We start from the raw sequence: 20,211 nt of genomic DNA on the forward strand, positions 1-20,211 counted from the left end.
AGCTTCTTCTGTGCATCTGGTTCTCATGACCATCTCATAACTTTCTTTTCTTTTTTACTTTTTGAGATGGAGTTTCACTCTTGTCACCCAGGCTGGAGCACAGTGGTGCTATCTCGGCTCACTGAAAACTCTGCCTCCATGGTTCAAGCAATTCTCCTGCCTTAGCCTCCCAAGTAGCTGAGATTACAGGCATGCGCCACCATGACTGGCTAATTTTTTTGTATTTTTAGTAGAGTCGGGGTTTCACCATGTTGGCCAGGGTGGTCTCGAACTCCTGACCTCAGGTGAATCACCTGCCTCGGCCTCCCAAAGTGCTGGGATTACAGGCATGAGCCACCTCGCCTGGCCCGTTTTCAAGGATTCAGTTTCCACTTACACAACTATTTTTTTTTTTTTTTTTGAGGCGGAGTCTCGCTCTGTCGCCCAGACTGGAGTGCAGTGGCCGGATCTCAGCTCACTGCAAGCTCCGCCTCCCGGGTTTACGCCATTCTCCTGCCTCAGCCTCCCGAGTAGCTGGGACTACAGGCGCCCGCCACCTCGCCCGGCTAGTTTTTGTATTTTTAGTAGAGACGGGGTTTCACCGTGTTAGCCAGGATGGTCTCGATCTCCTGACCTCGTGATCCGCCCGTCTCGGCCTCCCAAAGTGCTGGGATTACAGGCTTGAGCCACCGCGCCCGGCCTACACAACTATTTTATGACATAAGAATGTTCAACTTCATATGATGCCTGTAATACGAGTTTTTCAAGTGACACAAACCCAAACGCACTCAGAGTTCTATTTTGCCTTTATAGACTTTATACTATCAAGGTTATAAAATATTCAGTCAAGTTTTGAAGATATAAGATTAGCCTTTGATTATGAGTTGCTTAGTAAAGAAAATGTGTTTTCAATCATAGCTGTAATTATGACTCAGAAAAAGAGAGTTTACCCATAAAAATATATTCAGACATTTAAACTAATAGTTAGCACTGAGAGTAGTACTGCCCCCCAGGGGATGGTACAGAAATTTACATGAGGGGTTACTTGTCCTGATGGCTGTAGATTGCTAATAGCATTTAGTGGGAGGGGAGTTTAGGAATGCTCAATGTCTGGCAATGGACGAACCAGTCTTTCACAATAAAGAACTCTTCTATATTCTGTGAAACTTTTGAAAGTCTGATGGAATATGTACTTGGAAGATCTGTTTATAAACGTAAAACTAAAGCTGAAATACATTTCCATAAATTCCAAATATTGCTTTGCACATATTTAATTGAAACTTACAAGTATGCAGCTATCATGTAAACTGAAGATGATTTTGTTTTGTATTTTTTAAGAACTTTTCAAAAATGTTCTTTTAAAAATAGTTTGGGGCAACACATTAGTGTCATCAATGCTGCTCATTGTATTTAGAGCAGCAATACAGCACAACAACACTTGTCTGTATAGGCAGCTGTAGATGCAATTTTTTAATATATATGCCTATACTTTTCTAGTCCTTATTTCTACAGGTCAAATAAAAAGAAAAATTGTTGGCCGGGCGCGGTGGCTCAAGCCTGTAATCCCAGCACTTTGGGAGGCCGAGACGGGCGGATCACGAGGTCAGGAGATCGAGACCATCCTGGCTAACACGGTGAAACCCCGTCTCTACTAAAAATACAAAAAAAACTAGCCGGGCGAGGTGGCGGGCGCCTGTAGTCCCAGCTACTCGGGAGGCTGAGGCAGGAGAATGGCGTAAACCCGGGAGGCGGAGCTTGCAGTGAGCTGAGATCTGGCCACTGCACTCCAGTCCGGGCGACAGAGCGAGACTCCGCCTCAAAAAAAAAAAAATTGTTGACAATATGAGTTGAATGTTGTTTTGTTTTTCTTAAATCCAAACTTATGCATTAAAAGTAACTGCAAAAACATGGTTACTTCATTATATCTTCTGATACAGCTATTCTTTAACATTTACAAAGTTGGAATACATATTACTATAAATTTGTTTTTATTTTGCCTTTATATTAAATTAAATTAATGCTTTTCAAAGATGTATGTACACAGATTATATTAAGCTATGAAATTTATTTCAAAATAGTAAAGGAGAATTTAAAAAATATCTGTTACAAAAGGGGGTGTTGGGTCTCTTATAAAGCTGAGCAATGGGATGACTGCAGTAACGGTCAGAGATGGTTTATTTCATTAGGAAACTCCTAGTTTAGACACATCAAGAAAAGAAATTTCACTATTTTTACTTTAAAAAAAAACAAAACTTCCCAAGTGGTTATTACCGATAGACAAAAACACTATAGACTTTACTTTTGCGTATATCTTTTGCATCTAGTAATCTTTCCAAATATTTTATTAGTTCTATTGTTTGTTGATTCTTTTGGATTTCCTATGTAGGTAATTTACATTCCTACAAATTAAGAGTATTTTATTTCTTGTTTTCAATTCTTATATCATATTTCTTTTACTTGTTTTATTGCATTTACTAGCAAATTCAATAGAGTGCTCAACAGAAATAACATTAGTCCTCTTTGTCTTGTTCCTGAATTTAACAGGAATGCTTCTAAAGTCTCTATTAGTATGACGTTTGTAGTTCTGTTTTTTGGTAATTAACTTTTGTAAAGCTAAGAAAATCCTATTATATTCATCCTTTGGTAAATGTTTTTATTTATTTTAATTTAATTTTGTTTTTTTTTTGAGACAGAGTTTCACTCTGTCACTCAGCTGGAGTGCAGTGACATGATCTCAGCTCACTGTAACCTCCACCTCCTGGATTTGAGCAATTCTCATGCCTCAGCCTCCTGAGGACCTGGGATTATTGGTGTGCACCAGCATGCCTGGCTAATTTTTGCATTTTTAGTAGAGACAGGGTTTCACCATGTTGACCAGGCTAGTCTTGAACTCCTGGCCTCAAGTGACCCGCCTGCCTCGTCCTCCCAAAGTGCTGGGATTACAAGTGTGAACTACCATGCCCAGCCTCAAGTACGTATTTTCAAGTTAATAAATATCGAATTTTGTCAAGTTATTCATTTGTTGAAATGGTCATATGGGTTTACTTCTATAATCTGTTAACGTGGTGAATTAGATTGATCCCATTTCATATGTTTAACATTTCTTACATTTCTGTGATGACCCTTATTTTGTTGTGATTTGGTAAATTATACTTTTTCTACAAAACCATCCATTCCTATGCCAAATTTACTGGAATAGATTTTTTAATAAAAATATAATTAAGGTAGGGTGCATTGGCTCACACCTGCAATCCTAGCACTTTGGGAGGCTGAGGCAGGTGGATTGCCTGAGCTCAGGAGTTCGAGACCAGCCTGGGCAACACAATGAAACCCCATCTCTACTAAAATACAAAAAAATTAGCCGGGTGTGGCGGCATGCACCTGTAGTCCCAGCCACTTGGGAGGCTGAGGCAGAAGAATTGCTTGAACCTGGGAGGCAGAGGTTGCAGTGAGCCAAGATCACACCACTGGATTCCAGCCTAGGCAACAGAGTAAGACTCTGTCTCCAAAAAATAAAAAAATAAAATAAAATAAACAATAATTAAAAAAATAACAAGTTGGAAAACCTAATGATAATTGATAAACTCCTGGACATATACCACCTACAAAGATTGAACCAAGAAAAAAAAGAAAATCTGAACAGATCAAGTACAAGTAATAAGACTGAATCAGTAATAAAAAGTCTCCTATCAAAAAAAAAGGTCAGGACCTGATGGCTTCTGTACTGAATTCTACCAAACATTTAAAGAATAAATACCAATTCTTCTCAAATTCTTCCAGAAAACTGAAGAGGAAAGAATTCTTCCAAATTCATTCTATGAGGCCAGTATTACCCTGATACTGAAACCAGACAAGGACACAACTATAGGTCAGTATCTCTGATGAAAATACATGCAAAAATCCTCAACAAATAGTAGCAAACCAAATCCAACAGCACATTAAAAGGATCATTCACCATGATAAGTGGGATTTATCCCACAGATGTAAGAATGGTTCAACATACCCAAATCAATAAATGTGAAACATCACACCAACAGAATGAAGGACAAAAACCATATGATTATCTCAATAGATGTGGAAAAAGCATTTGATAAAATTCAACATCCCTTTATGATAAAAGACCCTTAACAAACTAGATCTAGAAGGAGTGTACCTCAACACAATAAAGGCTGTATTAGAAAAACCCACAGTGGCCGGGCGCGGTGGCTCAAGCCTGTAATCCCAGCACTTTGGGAGGCCGAGACGGGTGGATCACGAGGTCAGGAGATCGAGACCATCCTGGCTAACACGGTGAAACCCCGTCTCTACTAAAAATACAAAAACTAGCTGGGCGAGGTGGCGGGCGCCTGTAGTCCCAGCTACTCGGGAGGCTGAGGCAGGAGAATGGCGTAAACCCGGGAGGCGGAGCTTGCAGTGAGCTGAGATCCGGCCACTGCACTCCAGTCCGGGAGACAGAGCGAGACTCCGCCTCAAAAAAAAAAAAAAAAAAAAAAAAAAAGAAAAACCCACAGTTAACATTATACTAAATGGGGAAAAGCCGAAAGCTTTTCTTCAAGGAGCTGGAACAATATAAGGATGCTCACTCTCACCACTCTTATTACACAGTACTGGAAGTCCTAGCCAGAGCAAAGAAACAAGAGAGAAAAATAAAGGGCATCCAAATTGCAAAGGAAGAAGCCAAACTGTCCCTGTTTGCAGATGACAAAATCTTATAAAGAGAAAACCCTAAAAGCTCCACAAAAACACTCAGGATTGATAAACAATTTAAGTAAGTTGCAAGATACAAAAATCAACTTACAAAAATTAGTAGCGTTTATATAAACCAACAAGAAACTAGCAGAAAAAGAAATCAAGAAAGCAATCCCATTTACAATAGCTACACATACACACACACACACACACACCAAAACACTAAGGTCCAGGACAGTGGCTCATGCCTATATTCTCAGCGCTTTAGGAGGCCAAGGCAGGAGGACTGCCTGGGTCCAGGAGTTCAAGAGCAGCTTGTGCAACACAGTGAGACCCAGTCTCTGCAAAAAAAAAAAAAAAAAAAAAAAAAAAAGTATCCATCCAACAAGGGATTAAAAACCAGAATATATATAGTCCCAGCAACTTGGGGGCCTGAGGAGGGAAGATCACTTGAGCCCAGGAGTTCAAGGCTGCAGTGAGCTATAATCATGCCATTACATTTCAGCCTGGGCAACAGAGCAAGACCCTGTCTCTAATTAAAAACCAAAAAGCAAAACAAAACAAAAACCTAGGAATAAATTTAACCAAGAAGGTGAAAGAGCTTCACAAGGAAGACTATAAAACACTGATGAAAGAAATGGAAGTGGTCACAAAAAATGGAAAGACATGCCATGTTCATAGACTGAAAGAATTATAATGTGAAAATAACGATACTACCAAAAGCAATCTACAGATCCAATGCAATACCTATCAAAATACCAAAGACATTCTTCACAGATACAAATAAATAAACAAATAAATAAATAAATAAATAAGCTTCATACGGAACCACAGATGATGCCAGATAGCCAAAGCAACCCTGAACAAAAAGAATAAAGCTGGAGGTACCACATTACCTAAGAAAACAGCATGGTATTGGCATAAAAATAGACACATAGACCAATGGAACAGAATAGAGAACCCAGAAATAAATCCACATATTTATAGTCAACTGATTTTTCACAAAGGCACCAAGAACATTCCGTGGAGAAAAGGACAGTTTCTTCAATAAATGGTGCTGGGAAAACGGGATATCCTTAAAAAAAAAGAAAGAAAGAAAGAAAGAAGGAAGGAAAAGAAAAGAAAAAAGGAACTAGACCCCCATCTCTTACTATAAACAAAAATAAAATCAAAACAGATTAAAGGTTCAATTCTAGGGCCTGAAACTGCGAAACTACTAGAAGAAAACATTGAGGAAACATTCTAAGAGATTCATCTGTGCCATGATTTTTTTGTATGTAAGACCTGAAAACACTGACAACAAAAGCAAAAGCAGACAAATAGGATCACATCAAACTAAAAAGCTTCTGCACAGCAAAAGAAACAATCAATGGAGTAAAGAGACAATCTACAGAATGGGAGAAGATATTTGCAAAGTATCCATCCAACAAGGGATTAAAAACCAGAATATATAGAAATTCAAACAACTCAATAGCCAAAGAACCCCCATATAATACCATTTAAAAATGGGCAAATAATCTGAATAGATTTTTCTCAAAAGAAGATATTTAAAATCAATAATTTTAAAAATGCCCACAGGCATATGAAAAAATGGTCATCATCACTAATAATTAGGGAAATGCATATCAAAATCATAATGAGACATCATCTCATCCCACTTAAAATGACTATTATTGAAAAGACAAAAAATAACATGCTGGCAAGGACACAAAGGGAATGCTTGTGGGAATGTAAATTAGTACAGGCACTATGGAGAACAGTATGGACGTTCCTCAAAAAACTATATAGATCTACTTATGCTCCAGCAATCTCACTGCTAGGTATATATCCTAAAGAAAGGAACTCAGTATATCAAAGTGATATCTGCACGCCTATGTTCATTGCAGCATTATTCACAAGAGCCAATATATGGAATCAACCTAAGTGTCCATTAATGGATGAATAAATAATTAATATACATAGTAAAATACTATTCAGACATAAAAAGGAATGGAATCTTGTCATTGGCAGCAATGTGACTGGAACTGGGGGTCATTATGTTAAGTGAAATAAGCCAGGCACAGAAAGAGAAATATCATATGGTTTCACTCACATGTGAGAATTAATGAAGTCTATCTCATGGAGATGGAGAGTAGAATGATGGTTACCAGAGGCTTGGAAAGGTGAAGACAGGGATAAAGAGAGGTTGGTTAATGGGTACAAAAATACAGTTAAATAACTGAATAACTAAATAAAGTTAGTAAGTTCTAGTGTTCAACAGTAGAGTAGGGTGACTATACTTAACAACAATTTATTGTATATTTCAAAATAGCTAGAAGATTTGAAATGTTCTTAACCGCCCAAAAAGGACAAATGTTTGAGGTAATGTATATCCTAATTACCCAGATTTGATCACTACACATTGTATGCTGGTATCAAAATATCACGTGTAAGTCATAAATACGTTTATTGTATATCAATAATTTTTAAAAATATAGTTATAATTTTAACTTAATTTTCTTCCTTAATATTGTCTATTTGTGATTTTTCTATTTTTCTTCTCAGCCCTTGTTAAAGATTGGTCTATTCTATTGGTCTATTTTGTTAGTTTTCAAAGAAACAAATTTTTAGTGTTGTTGATTTTCTAATGTTTCCTCATTATCTATTACATTAACTTCTATTCATCTATATTATTTTCTTTCTCTGCTTTAAGATGTTATTGTTCTTCTAGTTCCTCAAAGTGAAGCTTTCACTCATTTATCTTCAATTTTTTTAAATAAAATTTTGAAGTTATAAAGTTCCCTATAATGAGCTGGACACAGTGGCATATGCCTGCAGTACTAGGTACTGGGGAAGCTGAGGCAGGAGAATCACTTGAGCCCGAGAGTTCGAGGCTGTAGTATACCATGTTTGCACCTGTGAATGGCCACTACACTCCAGCCTGAGCAACAAAGCGAGACTCCATCTCTAAAATAAAGTTAATTAATTAATTAAATTTCCTATTATCCTTTAAAACATTTCCTTGGAAGTACCAAAACTGCTGTGATATTTTATTTATTATTTATGATTTTTAAGCTTCATAACAATATTCAATTTTTAAATATTGTTCAATTACACATATTTTGTAATTTCATTGTAGTTGCCTTTTAACATGTAAGTTATTAGGCATGTGCTTTGAAATTTCTAAACTTATTTTAAATTAATTTTTATTTATATTTTCATCATATTATAATCATAATATGTTCATTAAAAAATGAATTCTTTGAAATCTGTTATTGTCTTTGTCTTAGTAAGACGTAAATTTCTGTAAATGTTTCATACGTACCTTAAAGATGACCACTCGCTTTGCATTTTTGGATTGTAGGATTCTATGTATTCACTATTAGAACAGGTATGTCTATTATGTATTTACAGATTTCATGCTCTTACTAAATTTTTTCTGCTTGATTACAGATTCATAAAATCTCCCACTAAAATAGACTTGTCAATTTCTACTACTTCTGTTATGTTTTATACACACACACACACACACACACACACACACACACACATAGTGAAGATATGTTATTACATGCATACAATTCAGAATTGTTTATCTTCCAGGTGAACTGAACCTTTTCTCGTAGTTTATCAAGACCCTTTATCTCTAGGAGTACATTTTGCCTTAAAGTCTATTATTTCTGATATTGATGATCCAGATTTTTGTTATAATTACTACTTAGCTAGCATCTTTTTTTCTCTCTTTATTTTCCATATGGTTTCCATATAACAAATTTTTAGAAAATTTGTTATAATCAGCATATGGCGTTTTAAAAAAATCTAATCTGATAATCTGTTTCTTATTAGGTGGATAAAATGCTTTGCTTTTGTTATTACGGATATATAGAGATGTATTTCTACTTCATATTTTCTGTTTTGGGTTGATCAACCACTTTCTTTCACTTCTTCTCTGCTTTCTACTACATAAAGTTTTCTATGTTCCCTGGTTTTTCCACTGATGCTGTGGAAACTATAGATTGTATTTATTAATTAAATGGTAACCTTAACATTTTAGGATACGTAACTAACTACACATTTATCTAATAAAGTCAAATTCAGTGTTTCTATCTTCCTAACATGACATGGATCTTAGCTTACTTAAACTACTGATTGAATACTCTCTCAACAACTATTGTCTAGAGTTTTAGCTTTAATCTTCAAAAAAAAATTTCCAAATGTATAAACATCTAAAACAGACTTGTTATCTTTATAGTCAAAGGTTAATCAGATTTCCTGACATTTCATCTACTTCTTTGCTCACTACTGTTTCTCATATTCCACACTTTCCTTCTGTTTTCACTTTTCTTTCTGCTGAAATATATATATAACATATATATAATGTCTGTTAATAATACATTTGCTAAATTCTACAAACAATAAGCTGTTTTCGTGTGCGTGAACATTATTTTACTCTTGAATGACATTGTGTTTGGGTATAAAATTCTAGCTAGAATTATTGTCCTTTAACACTTGAAATATATTTCCCCCACTATCTTTTGGCTTACCTATCTAGCTAAGAGTGTCTGCTGTCAGCCTATTCTTCTTTTGTAGGTTGTCTTCTCTGTAGCTTTTAAGGTTATTTCATCCTTGATGTTCTGTAGTTTCACGATCATGTTTTGAGGTCTAGATTTATTTTTATTTATCCTGCTTATTAGCTGAAGTAAAAATTCATGGGTTTCTTCAATTCTGGAAAATTCTCAGGATTAAGTTTTTATACTATCTCCTCCATTCTTTCTTGGACTTCCTATTGCGTAATGTTTAGTCTTCTCAATCTTTTCTGTCTCTAAGCTGGTCTCCCATTTTATTTTTCTGTCTCTCTTGTATTGTGTTCTGGGATAGTTCCTCAATATTATCTTCTATTTCACAAATTTATTCTTCAACTGTGTCCAGTCTACAGTTTTTCTCATTTACTGGTTTTTTAGAAATTTCAACGACCAGTCTAATTTATTCTTTTTTATAATCTATTAGATTTGTTTCATTTCTTCCTGACTTTGTTTTATAATTCTTTTAAAAGCTGTATCTTCATTTATCTCTTTGAATGTTTTTAGCATACTTATTTAAATGTCTTTGTCTTAATTGCTCTGTAAAAAGATTTTCATTTGGAAAGAATCCCTGCCCTAACTGTTAATTTTGTTGGCTGACTTTCTTGGCATTAGACTTTTTTCTTCTGTTTTAGAATTACGATTGCTCATTTTGAGTGGAAAATTTCTGTTTTTCTCTATCCTCACACCACTCTGACAGGGTTTTGTAGTTCCCTCTACCTAGTCCTCTGAGATCCATTACCAGAAACATGTTTCATAATCACATTTGGAGGTTGCTATCCCCTGGTTATATTGTAAATATACTAGATCTCTTCAAGGAGTCAATGGATATCGAGGTTCTACAGACCCTATGCCCACACCTTCTAAAACACAGTAGCCTCAGTCCATATGTAAATGTCTATTTTTTCCGATCTCTTTTATTAACTGGCTATTTCTTCCAAACTTCTTTTATTATTTATCCCCATCTCTATCAACCCTCTGTCCCTTCCCCTACTAACCCCCAACAACACACGTTCTCTAGCTTCAAATAGAAAGTATGACTCAGGTTCACTGAATCAGAACTTCTAATAGTTTAAAAGTTTAATAGTTTTAAACTATTAAAAGTTCTGATTATATTATTATTTTTATTTTTTATTTTTTTTTTTTATTTTTTATTTTTTTTTTGAGACGGAGTCTCGCTCTGCCACCCAGGCTGGAGTGCAGTGGCCGGATCTCAGCTCACTGCAAGCTCCGCCTCCCGGGTTTACGCCATTCTCCTGCCTCAGCCTCCCGAGTAGCTGGGACTACAGGCGCCCGCCGTCCCTGAAAGTTCTGATTATTTCCCTAAAACTTTCCCTAAAAGTTCTGATTATATTATTATACCTTTCCCTGAAAGTTCTGATTATTTCCCTAAAAGTTTCCCTAAAAGTTCTGATTATATTATTATACCTTTCCCTGAAAGTACCAAGATCCTTACCAATATCACCTTCTTTTGAACTCAGATCCAATGGCTTCAGCTCCACTAAGCCCATTGTTTTGTGTGTATATTCCAGCTCTTCTCTTTGGAGATGTTTATCTTATATTTGATTCTGGCCATGTCTGGGTTTTACCTTTTAATACTTTATCCATTGTTCCTATTTGTTTGGCACAGAAGGGGTTTTAAAAACATAAATTAACTGTGCCATGTTTTACTAGAAAACTATTCTAGATATAAAAAGAAATTCTAAAATATAAAATATCCTGAACCCCTTCAAAGTTCTACAAGGCAATGTGACCTCCACTTTCAATGAGGAAATTGAAGCTACAAGAAAGTTAAGTGTAGTGTTATTAGTTACATAACTAATAAGTGATAAGGCAGTCAGGAATATAATACAGAATGCTGATTCCTAGACATACGCTTAATTTACTATAGAACTTATTAATTTCTGGAAAATTTTTTCTAGCTTTTACTCAGATTCTCATTTAGCACCACCAAGCTGAGTTTTCTCCGTGTTCCCTTGGCCATTCAAAAAATCAGATATTCCAATATTAGTTCCCAAGTCAAGAATAACACTAAATAACGGAAAATTCAAAATATCTTTGCTGGTCCCTAATTAACCCATAGTTTTACCAATTATCTGCCTCTCAGTCTTGGCTTCTCCCTTCTTTAGTTCTATTATTAGGCTAAAGCTAGTCAGTCTTTCTAGTTGCTTACATTTTTCATTATTAATAAACATAGTGGGATTAATTTTAAATATACAGAAAATTCCATTCTCCCCAGGTAATACCAACCTGCATGCCTTTATTTAAAAGTATTTACTGAGCATCTATTATGTGTCAAGTACCATGTGCTAAGTGCTAGAATTCAATGATAAGCAAAAACAAACAAGGTCCTTGTTCTCATGGAACATTATACTCTAGAGAAAGAGAGCAAATCATACAAATTAATGTAAATTTATGATTGCCAATTGATATAAAGAAGACATATTTGATATTCTAAAAGTCTATAAAACATAAGACCTTGTCAGAAAGGTGAAAAAGACTTCCTAGAGAAAGTAACTTTGAACTATAATCTTAAGGAGAAAAAATCACATGAAAAGAAGGAAGTGTTTCTGGCTGAATGGACAGCATGTATAAGGGTCCTGATATGAGTGAAAGTATTTGAGTATAGTGGCAAAAAGAAAGCATGTCTTGTTAGAAAAGAAAAATCAAGACCATTATGTTAAGGTGTTTTGCTTCTATATTAAAAGAAATTACAAGCTATTAAAAAGTATAAAGCAGAAGAGATGACAAATTGTATTTGAATTGTGAAAAAAATCAATATGGCTACAATGTACATAATGGATCAAAAATGGGCTTGACTAGATAAAGGCGTGAACCAGTTAGGTCATTGTAGTAGATAAGGCAAGAAATAATAGGTTGAACTACTGTGATAGTGGCAGAGATGCAGAGAAGCAGATGACTTTGAGAAATACAGAGGAGGCAAAACAAACAGGACTTGATGAACGAGTGGCTACACTGTAAAGAGGAAGAAATTCAGTCATTGAAAATAATTATACTTATGATTTGCATAATTAGATGTATGCTACCTTCACTAAGAGGTAACACAATGAGCCAAAGATTGATTTTGAGTTGGTTTTGGACAAAGTAAATTGAAGGCGATGAGATGATGGGAGATGATGTTAAACACATGTCTAAAGCCTAGAGGTTTGAATCAGAGATATAAATTTGCAAGTTATCTACACATAAGTACTGACTGCAACAGAAACATGGAGGAGATTACCTAGGGAAAAATTGTAGAATGAAAAGAAAAAAAGAACCCAAAAGTAAGCCTCATGAAACTCCAACTTTAATGACTGAGCAGAAGGTCATATAAACTTGAAAAGGAATGAGAGGAAAGATTATCTAGAGAGATGGGAGAAAAACCAAGAAGGCATTATGTTACAGATTCAAAATAAAACCATAATTCAATAAAAATGTAATTGTTAATAGTATCAAATGCAAAAAATAGGAATCTTTTTCTTTATCCAAATTTTAGGTGACAATCAATATGGCTCCACTCTAAATTCTTACTTTTTCAGTTGCCTGTGTTTATGTATACTTACTTAAAGTATTCATCAGAAGGCCACTGTTGTCTCGAAATCTATTATGACTGGCATCTATATCAGGAATCCTGTACTGTGCCATGGTAGGATGTCCCGAGACACAATTCCCTGTATCAGAAGCAGAGGATTTGCAGTCTTCATCTTCTGAGTCACTAGAAGTATCCTCACTACTTGAAGATGATGAACTTTTGGAATCTGATGAACTATCACAACTACTCATCTGGTCCATTAGAGTAGCTTCTGCCTTCAGTTCTGAAAATAAGACAGAAATGAATAGATAGGTTAAATAAAAAATGCTAAATAAATATAATAAAAATTGAAAGTATTAGTTTTTAAGAAACTGTTGAAACTAAAATCAAACATACATTTACAGTACTTAAAGCATTTTATTAAAACACAAAACTATTCTACCATCAAGCCATACTTCAATGATTGGATTACAGAACTAAAAGGGATAGATAAGGTCTAAATCTAAACTCCACATTTATTTAAACCATTGTACTTAAATATACAGGTGACTCAAATATGAAGTAAATACTGTGAAAACTATAAAAATTAAGATCTATTTTGGCAGAAACTGTCTTCTGATTATTTTTTATTCCTTTAAATACATAAAATGTAATGTGATAATGTAACAGATGAACTTCATTCTTTTCCTGGTTTTCCTAGAGAACATTTTGATGAAGCATCTGTAGGTTTCCCCCCTGCTCCCTTAATAGGGATTTAAAATATTCTAAGTATTTTTGAAAAGCCAGTTGCCATTATAACTTTGGCTATACATATTTCTGTAGATAAAAAGAATAATAATGATGTCTTCTTTTGTTTAGTGTTTTTCAAGTTCTAGACACACAAAAAATTATAGTTGGGAAGGTCTTCAGCCACCATTTAGAACAACTTCATAATTTTATAAATGAGGGAATGAAGATCCAGAAAGGTCAAAAGTTGTCAGTTATATATGGGTGGAGGCAAGTCTACTGACTTTCAAGTCAGTGTTTTCCTATATGATACAAATGTCAAATAGTTGAACAAAATTTTTTAAACCAAAAAATTCTAAGTCAATAATATGCTCAGTTGACACATTGCCATTTGTTATCATCTTAGTACACTGCTACATTAAGTTAACTGGTAATTTTTAGCCCACTCCCTCATTCTCCCTATTATAGACACACTGGCTTTCTATTATTTGACCACATTAAACCCATTTCCAGGCTATGTTCTTTGTACTAGCTGTTTCCTCTGCCTGGTATATTCTTCACCCAGATCTTTTGTTTGTTTGTTTAATACATAATTTCCATAAAGTAAAATGTACAGCTAGATAAATTTTAGCATATATAAAACCTGTATATCTACCACTGAGATCAAGATATAGGATATTTGCATCCCCATGAATATTCTCCTATGCTCTTTTCCAGTCACTAATCACCATTTTGACTTCTATTACCAAAGATTTTTGTCTATTCTTAAACTTCATACAAATGGATTCACTCAGCATGTACTTTTTGGTCTGCCTTCTTTCAACATAATGTTTTTATATTTACTCATGTTACTGAATTAATCTGTAGCCTATTCTTCTCTACTGCTATGATATGATATGATATAAAAATACCACAAGCTGGTTACCCATTTTCCATTTATGAATATTTGGGTTGTTTTCAGTTTTGGATATTATGAATATAGTTGTTATGAAAATTCCTCTACAAGTCTTTTTGAACTTATATACATACTTCTCTTAGGTAGAAAGTTAGAGAGAAATTGCTAAGTCACAATAGGCGTAGGTTTAATTTCATTAAAAACTCCCAGTTTTCAAACTGGTTTTACACTCCAACCAGCAAGATATGAGTCACAGATGCTTCATATCTTCCCTCACTAGGGCACACACACACGTGGTATAGTGAGTCTGATGGGTGTACAATGGTAACTTCTCGTAGTTTTAATTTTCATTTCTTTGATGTGATGATATGAAGCAGTGTTTTTTATATGCTTACTGGCCATTTGAATATCATCTTTTGTGAAAAGCCTGTTCAAATCTTTTGTCCATTTTTATATTTGTTTGTCTTTTTCTTACTGATTAGTAAGAGTTCTTCATAGCTAATTCTTCTGGCTATGAGCCCTTTGTCACACATATGCATTTGTGAATATTTCTTCCAGGTTCCCCCAAGTTTGTAGCTAGGCTTTTCCTTTCATTAATGGTGTCTCTTGAGAAGATTCTAGATCTCTGAAAGGCTGGCTCCTTCTTGAATCAGTTTAAGTGTAACCTTCTCAAAAGGTTCCTTCCTCTCCATTCTGCAACCCCCATTGCCTAGTTTAATTCTCCTCAAGATACTTATTTCTGAAATTCAGTTGGATATTTGTTTACTGCTTGTATCTTCCCCACCCTCCTTCTAACCCTCATCCATACTCCTAAATATAATGTGAGAATAGGAATGTTGTCTTGTTCATGTTGTATAATTATTGTTATACAATGTTGGACTCAATTTACTAATATTTCATTGATAATTTTTGAGTTTAAGTTCATAAGAGATATTGGTTCATAGTTTTCCTTTTCTTGTACTGTCTTTATCTGGTTTGGATATTGGGGGTAATACTGGCCTCATAAATGAGCTTAGAAATATTTCTTCCTTTTCCTTTTTCCAGAAAAGATTGTGTAATGTCAGTGTTAATTCTCTTTAAATGTTTGGTAGACTTCTGGGTCTGGCTATTTCTTTTGGGGGTGCTTTTTAATTACTAATTTAATTTATTTAATGTTGATAGAACTATTCAAGTTGCTTACTTCACCTTAGTTGAGTTTTGGTAGTTCTTAGCTTTTGAGGAACTAGTCCATTTCCTCTAAATTGTCAAATTTATGAGCACAAAGCTGTAATATTTCTTTTCTTTTCTTTTTAGATAGGGTCTTGCTCTGTCACCCAGGCTGGAGTGCAGTGGCACAACTATGGCTCACTGCTGCCTCAACCTCTTGGACTCAAGCAATCCTCTCACCTCAGCCTCCCGAGTAGCTGGGACTACTCAGGTGCACATCACCACGCCTGACCGCCTGACTAATCTAAAAAAATTTTTTTTTTGTAGAGACAGAGTCTCACTGTATTGCCTAGGCTGGGCTCAAACTCCTAGGCTCAAGCAATCTTCTTGCCTTGGCCTCCGAAAGTGTTGGGATTACAGGCGTGAACCACCACACCCAGCCTACCATTTCTTTATAATACTTTTAATGGCTGCTGGATCTGTAGTAAATTCATTACTTTCCTGATTATAGATAGAAGTTGTACTTTACATTCCTGATATTAGTAATTTGTGCCTTCTGTCTTTTCATTTTTATCAATCTTACTAGAAGTTTATCAGCAGTGTTCTCTGATGACGGCCTTTTTGTTTCATTAATTTTCTCTATTGTTTTCAATTTCCTTGATATTACTTCTTATTTTCATTATTTGTCTCTTTTTGCTTGCTCTGGGTTTAATCTGTTTTTCTTTTTCTACTTTCCTAAAAAAGGGACTTAAATTAATTAATATGATAACTTTCTTCACTTCTAATGTAAGCATTTAGTGCCATAAATTTCCCTCTCAGAACTTCTTTAGTTGCATTACACATATTTTGGCATGCTATGTTAACTTAATACATTTAATTGCATGTATTTTTAATTTCCTTTGATAATTCTTCTTTAACTCATGGATCCTTTAGAAATGTGTTGTTTAATTTTCAAGTGTTTAGAGATTTTTCCTGTTGTCTGTTACTGATTTTTAGTTTGAATCCATTATGGTCAGATACATACTCTGTATGACTTCAGTTTCTATAAATCTATTGAGATTTGTTTTATGGCTCAGGATATGGTCTATCTTAGTAAATATTCCATGGGCACTTGAAACAAAATGTGTATTCTGCTGTTGTGTGGCATGTTATGTATCTGTCAATTACATCCTGTTGGTTGATCGTGTTACTCAGATTTCCTACATCTGTGTTGATTTTCTGTCTAGTAGTTCTATTAGTTGCTGAGAGCAGAGTGTTGAAATACCCAGGCATAACTGTGGATTTGCAGATTTCTCTTTTCAGTTCTATCAGTTTTTACTTCATGCTTTTCTCAGTTCAGTTCAGTTGTTAGATGTATACACATTTATGTCTTCCTAGTAAATTAATACATTAATCATTATTAATGTACCTCTTTGTAGTAATTTATTTTGCTTTTTTTTTTGAGACGGAGTCTCACTCTGTCACCCAGGCTGCAGTGCAGTGGCACAATCTTGGCTCATGGCAACCTCCTCCTCCTGGGTTCAAGTGATTCTCCTGCCTCGGCTTCCTGAGTAGCTGGGATTAAGGTGTGTGCCACCACTCCCAGCTAATTTTTGTATTTTTAGTAGGGATGAGGTTTCACCATGTTGGCCAGGCTGGTCACGAACTCCTGACCTCAAGTGATCTGCCTGCCTCAGCCTTCCAAAGTGCTGGGATTACAGGTGTGAGCCACTGCGCCCAGCCTATTTTGCTCTTAAGTCACCTTTATCTGATATTAATACAGCCACATGTTTGTGCTTTTTAACATTAATGTTTAAATGGTATATATTTTCTATACTTTTACTTTCAAGCTACATATTTCATTAGTTTCTTATAAACAGCATATAGTTGAGTGTGCTTTTTATACAGTCTGCCAATATCCGCGTTTTAATTGGCTTATTTAGACAATATATATTTAAAGTAATTATTGATATATATTAGGGCGTGTGTCAATTTGTTATTTGTTTTCTGTTTGCTTCCTCTGTATTTCATTTCTCTTGCCTTGCCTTTCTGTGGGTTACTTGAACCATTTTAGAATGCCATCTCAATTAATTTACAAAAGGTGTCATTTTGTACATTTTTCTTAGTGGTTGGTTTGGGTTTTTCAATATACATACCTGACTTGTCAATGCATTCCCATTCTAAGTAAACCTCATATCCATGTAGGTCCACTTTGAAATATCATTATTTTGGGTATCAGAAGGTATTACCATATTTGTTTCAGTCATCACATATGATTTAGAAAAGTCATGAGGAAAACTATAATCAATTGTACTTGCTGACATGTTTGCTCTTTCTGTTGTGGTTTCTGTCTTCCTGATACTCTTAAGATTCCTCCATTTAATGTTTCTCTTCTGTCTGAATGACTTTATATAGCCAATATTTAAGGATAGCTTCCTAGGAACAAATTATTTCAGTTTTCCTTTCTGAAGCAGGCTATTTACTCCTCATTACTGAAGAAGCATTTTGGTAGATACAGAATTCACACTTAACATGTTTTTTTTCCTTCAGCACTTAAAAAATATTATGCCACTTCCTTCTGGGCTCCATGGCTTCAGATGAGAAATCTGATGTTAACTGAATGGTATTCTTTCATAGGTAATATGTCATTTCTTTCTTGCTTTCAACTCTTTTCTCTTTTCCTTTAGTTTTCAGATGTTTCATTATGATGTACCTTGGCATCAATTTCTTTAGGTTTATCCTATTTGGGGTTTGTTCAGGTTTTTACATCTGTGGGTTTATATCTTTCATAAAACTTGGGAAGTTTTTGCACATATTTCTTTAAATACTCTTTTAACCCTGCTTTCCCTCTTCTTTGAGACTCCAATGACACAAATATTGGATATTTTATCATTCTTCCACGGATTCTTGGGGATATGCTCATCTTGTTTCAGTCTATTTTCTATTTTCAGGTTGAGTGGATTCTATACATCCACAAGTAAACTGATTCTATCCACTCCCTAGCACTGAGCCCATCCAGTGAGTATTTTTGTTGTTATTGTATTTGTCAGTTCTTTAATTTCCATTTGATTCTTATGTAAAACTTCTATTTCTTTAATGTGATTTTCTATTTTTTTCATTTGTTTCAAGGGAATGTACAATTGAACCAGATTCGTGATAGTCGTTTAAAGATAATTGTCAGATAATTCTAACATTTGATTCGTCTTAGTGTTGGTATCAGTTGATTGTCTTTTCTCATTCATGTGATTCTCCTGAATCACAAATTATGGTATGACAGGTAATTTTCTTTTCTCTCTTTCCTTCTTTCTCTCTCTCTCTTTCTTTTTGACAGAGTTTTGCTCTGTCGCCCAGGCTGGAGTGCAGTGACACGATCTTGGCTCACTGCAACTTCCACCTCCTGGGTTCAAGCAATTCTCCTGCCTCAGTCTCCCAAGTAGCTGGAATTATAGGTGCGCGCCACCACACCCAGCTAATTTTTGTATTTTAGTAGAGACAGGGTTTCACCACATTGGCCAGGCTGATCTCAAACTCCTGACCTCAAGTGATCTGCTCACCTTGGCCTCCCAAAGTGCTGGGATTACAGATGTGAGCCACTGTACCCGGCCATGACAGGTAATTTTCTATTGTATCTTGGATATCTTGGTTTTTATGCTAGGGGAGATCTATATCTTATTCACAGTTTTAATTTTAGTAGGCAATCACCCAGTTGAGGTTTAGCGTGCACATTCTTGCCTACTGTTGTGGGCTGTGGTTTAAATGAAAATCTCGTTTTCAGAGTTTTTACAGTATTATCTTGGTGTTCTTAACTAAATCTCCAGCAGCTGGGGTCCCTGATGATCCCTGCTGGTGCTATGTGACAAAAAGAAGGGACTTCACCAGGCAAGGAGATATGGTGTGTATAGGTGGGGAAATGGAGTCTCTTGCCTGGGATAAAGAGTGCTTTCTAACCCAGGCAATTTTTTTTTTTTTTTTTTTTTTTTGTGATTGGCTCCCCTGCTTGGAGGGGTGGAGGAAAGGAAAGTGCTTCCTAGCAAAGTGTTTGTTGTGGCAGGATCCCCTTACTGGTGTGATCCAGTCTCAAGATGTCTTTAGATGAGAGAGAAGAATCTCAGGTTAACAGGGCAGGGAGGCAGGTCTAGGAGGTAAAGTGGTATAAACAGTCTTCCCAGGCTGAATGCTTATTACAGTAGAATTCTACCTGCAGGGACCTTCTGGCCAAAGAGTGTCTCTGATGGAGGAGGGGAGTCTCAGGCCAGGCATACAGGGAGAACACTTTGAGGACTGCAATCACTCACTGTGGTATCATCCTGTTTGCTGGTACTTCCAGCTGTGAGTTGTTTCTGGGTATGGGGAGTAGAATTTTAGATCCATCTTATTTCTTTTTTTAAAAAAATATATTTTTTTTGTAGAGATGGGATCTTGCTATCTTAAACTCCTGGCCTCAAACGATCCTCCACCTCAGCTTCCCAAAGTGCTGGGATTACAGGCATGAGCCACTGCCTCTATCTTATCTAGCCTCTATCTTATCTCTCAAACTCAATTCTAGATAGCTCAAAGATGTAAATGTAAAATTTAAGCTACAAAAATACTAATATAACTGCCAGACATAAACTTGAAAAGATGATTCAACAATTTTAACAGTAGTCAGTGGCACAGTAGGGTCAAGAAAATATTTTATAGAATGCAATCTAAGGAACATGTTATAC

The 20,211-nt window shown here is 35.4% G+C and overlaps 1 protein-coding gene across 2 annotated transcripts in view; it reads right to left on the bottom strand.

Annotated features, from left to right (window-relative positions):
- The window catches only part of EAF2 (ELL associated factor 2), a 52,370-nt gene that overhangs the window by 2,114 nt on the left and 30,045 nt on the right, over window positions 1-20,211 (bottom strand). For both annotated transcript variants that reach the window (XM_033211063.1, XM_033211062.1), the window contains one exon: window positions 12,791-13,042. In XM_033211063.1, coding sequence (XP_033066954.1) covers window positions 12,791-13,042 — 252 coding nt within the window. The remainder of the gene's footprint in view (window positions 1-12,790; window positions 13,043-20,211) is intronic.

This window comes from Trachypithecus francoisi, unplaced genomic scaffold, assembly GCF_009764315.1.
Source record: "Trachypithecus francoisi isolate TF-2019V2 unplaced genomic scaffold, Tfra_2.0 Lachesis_group0, whole genome shotgun sequence".
Taxonomy (NCBI): domain Eukaryota; kingdom Metazoa; phylum Chordata; class Mammalia; order Primates; family Cercopithecidae; genus Trachypithecus; species Trachypithecus francoisi.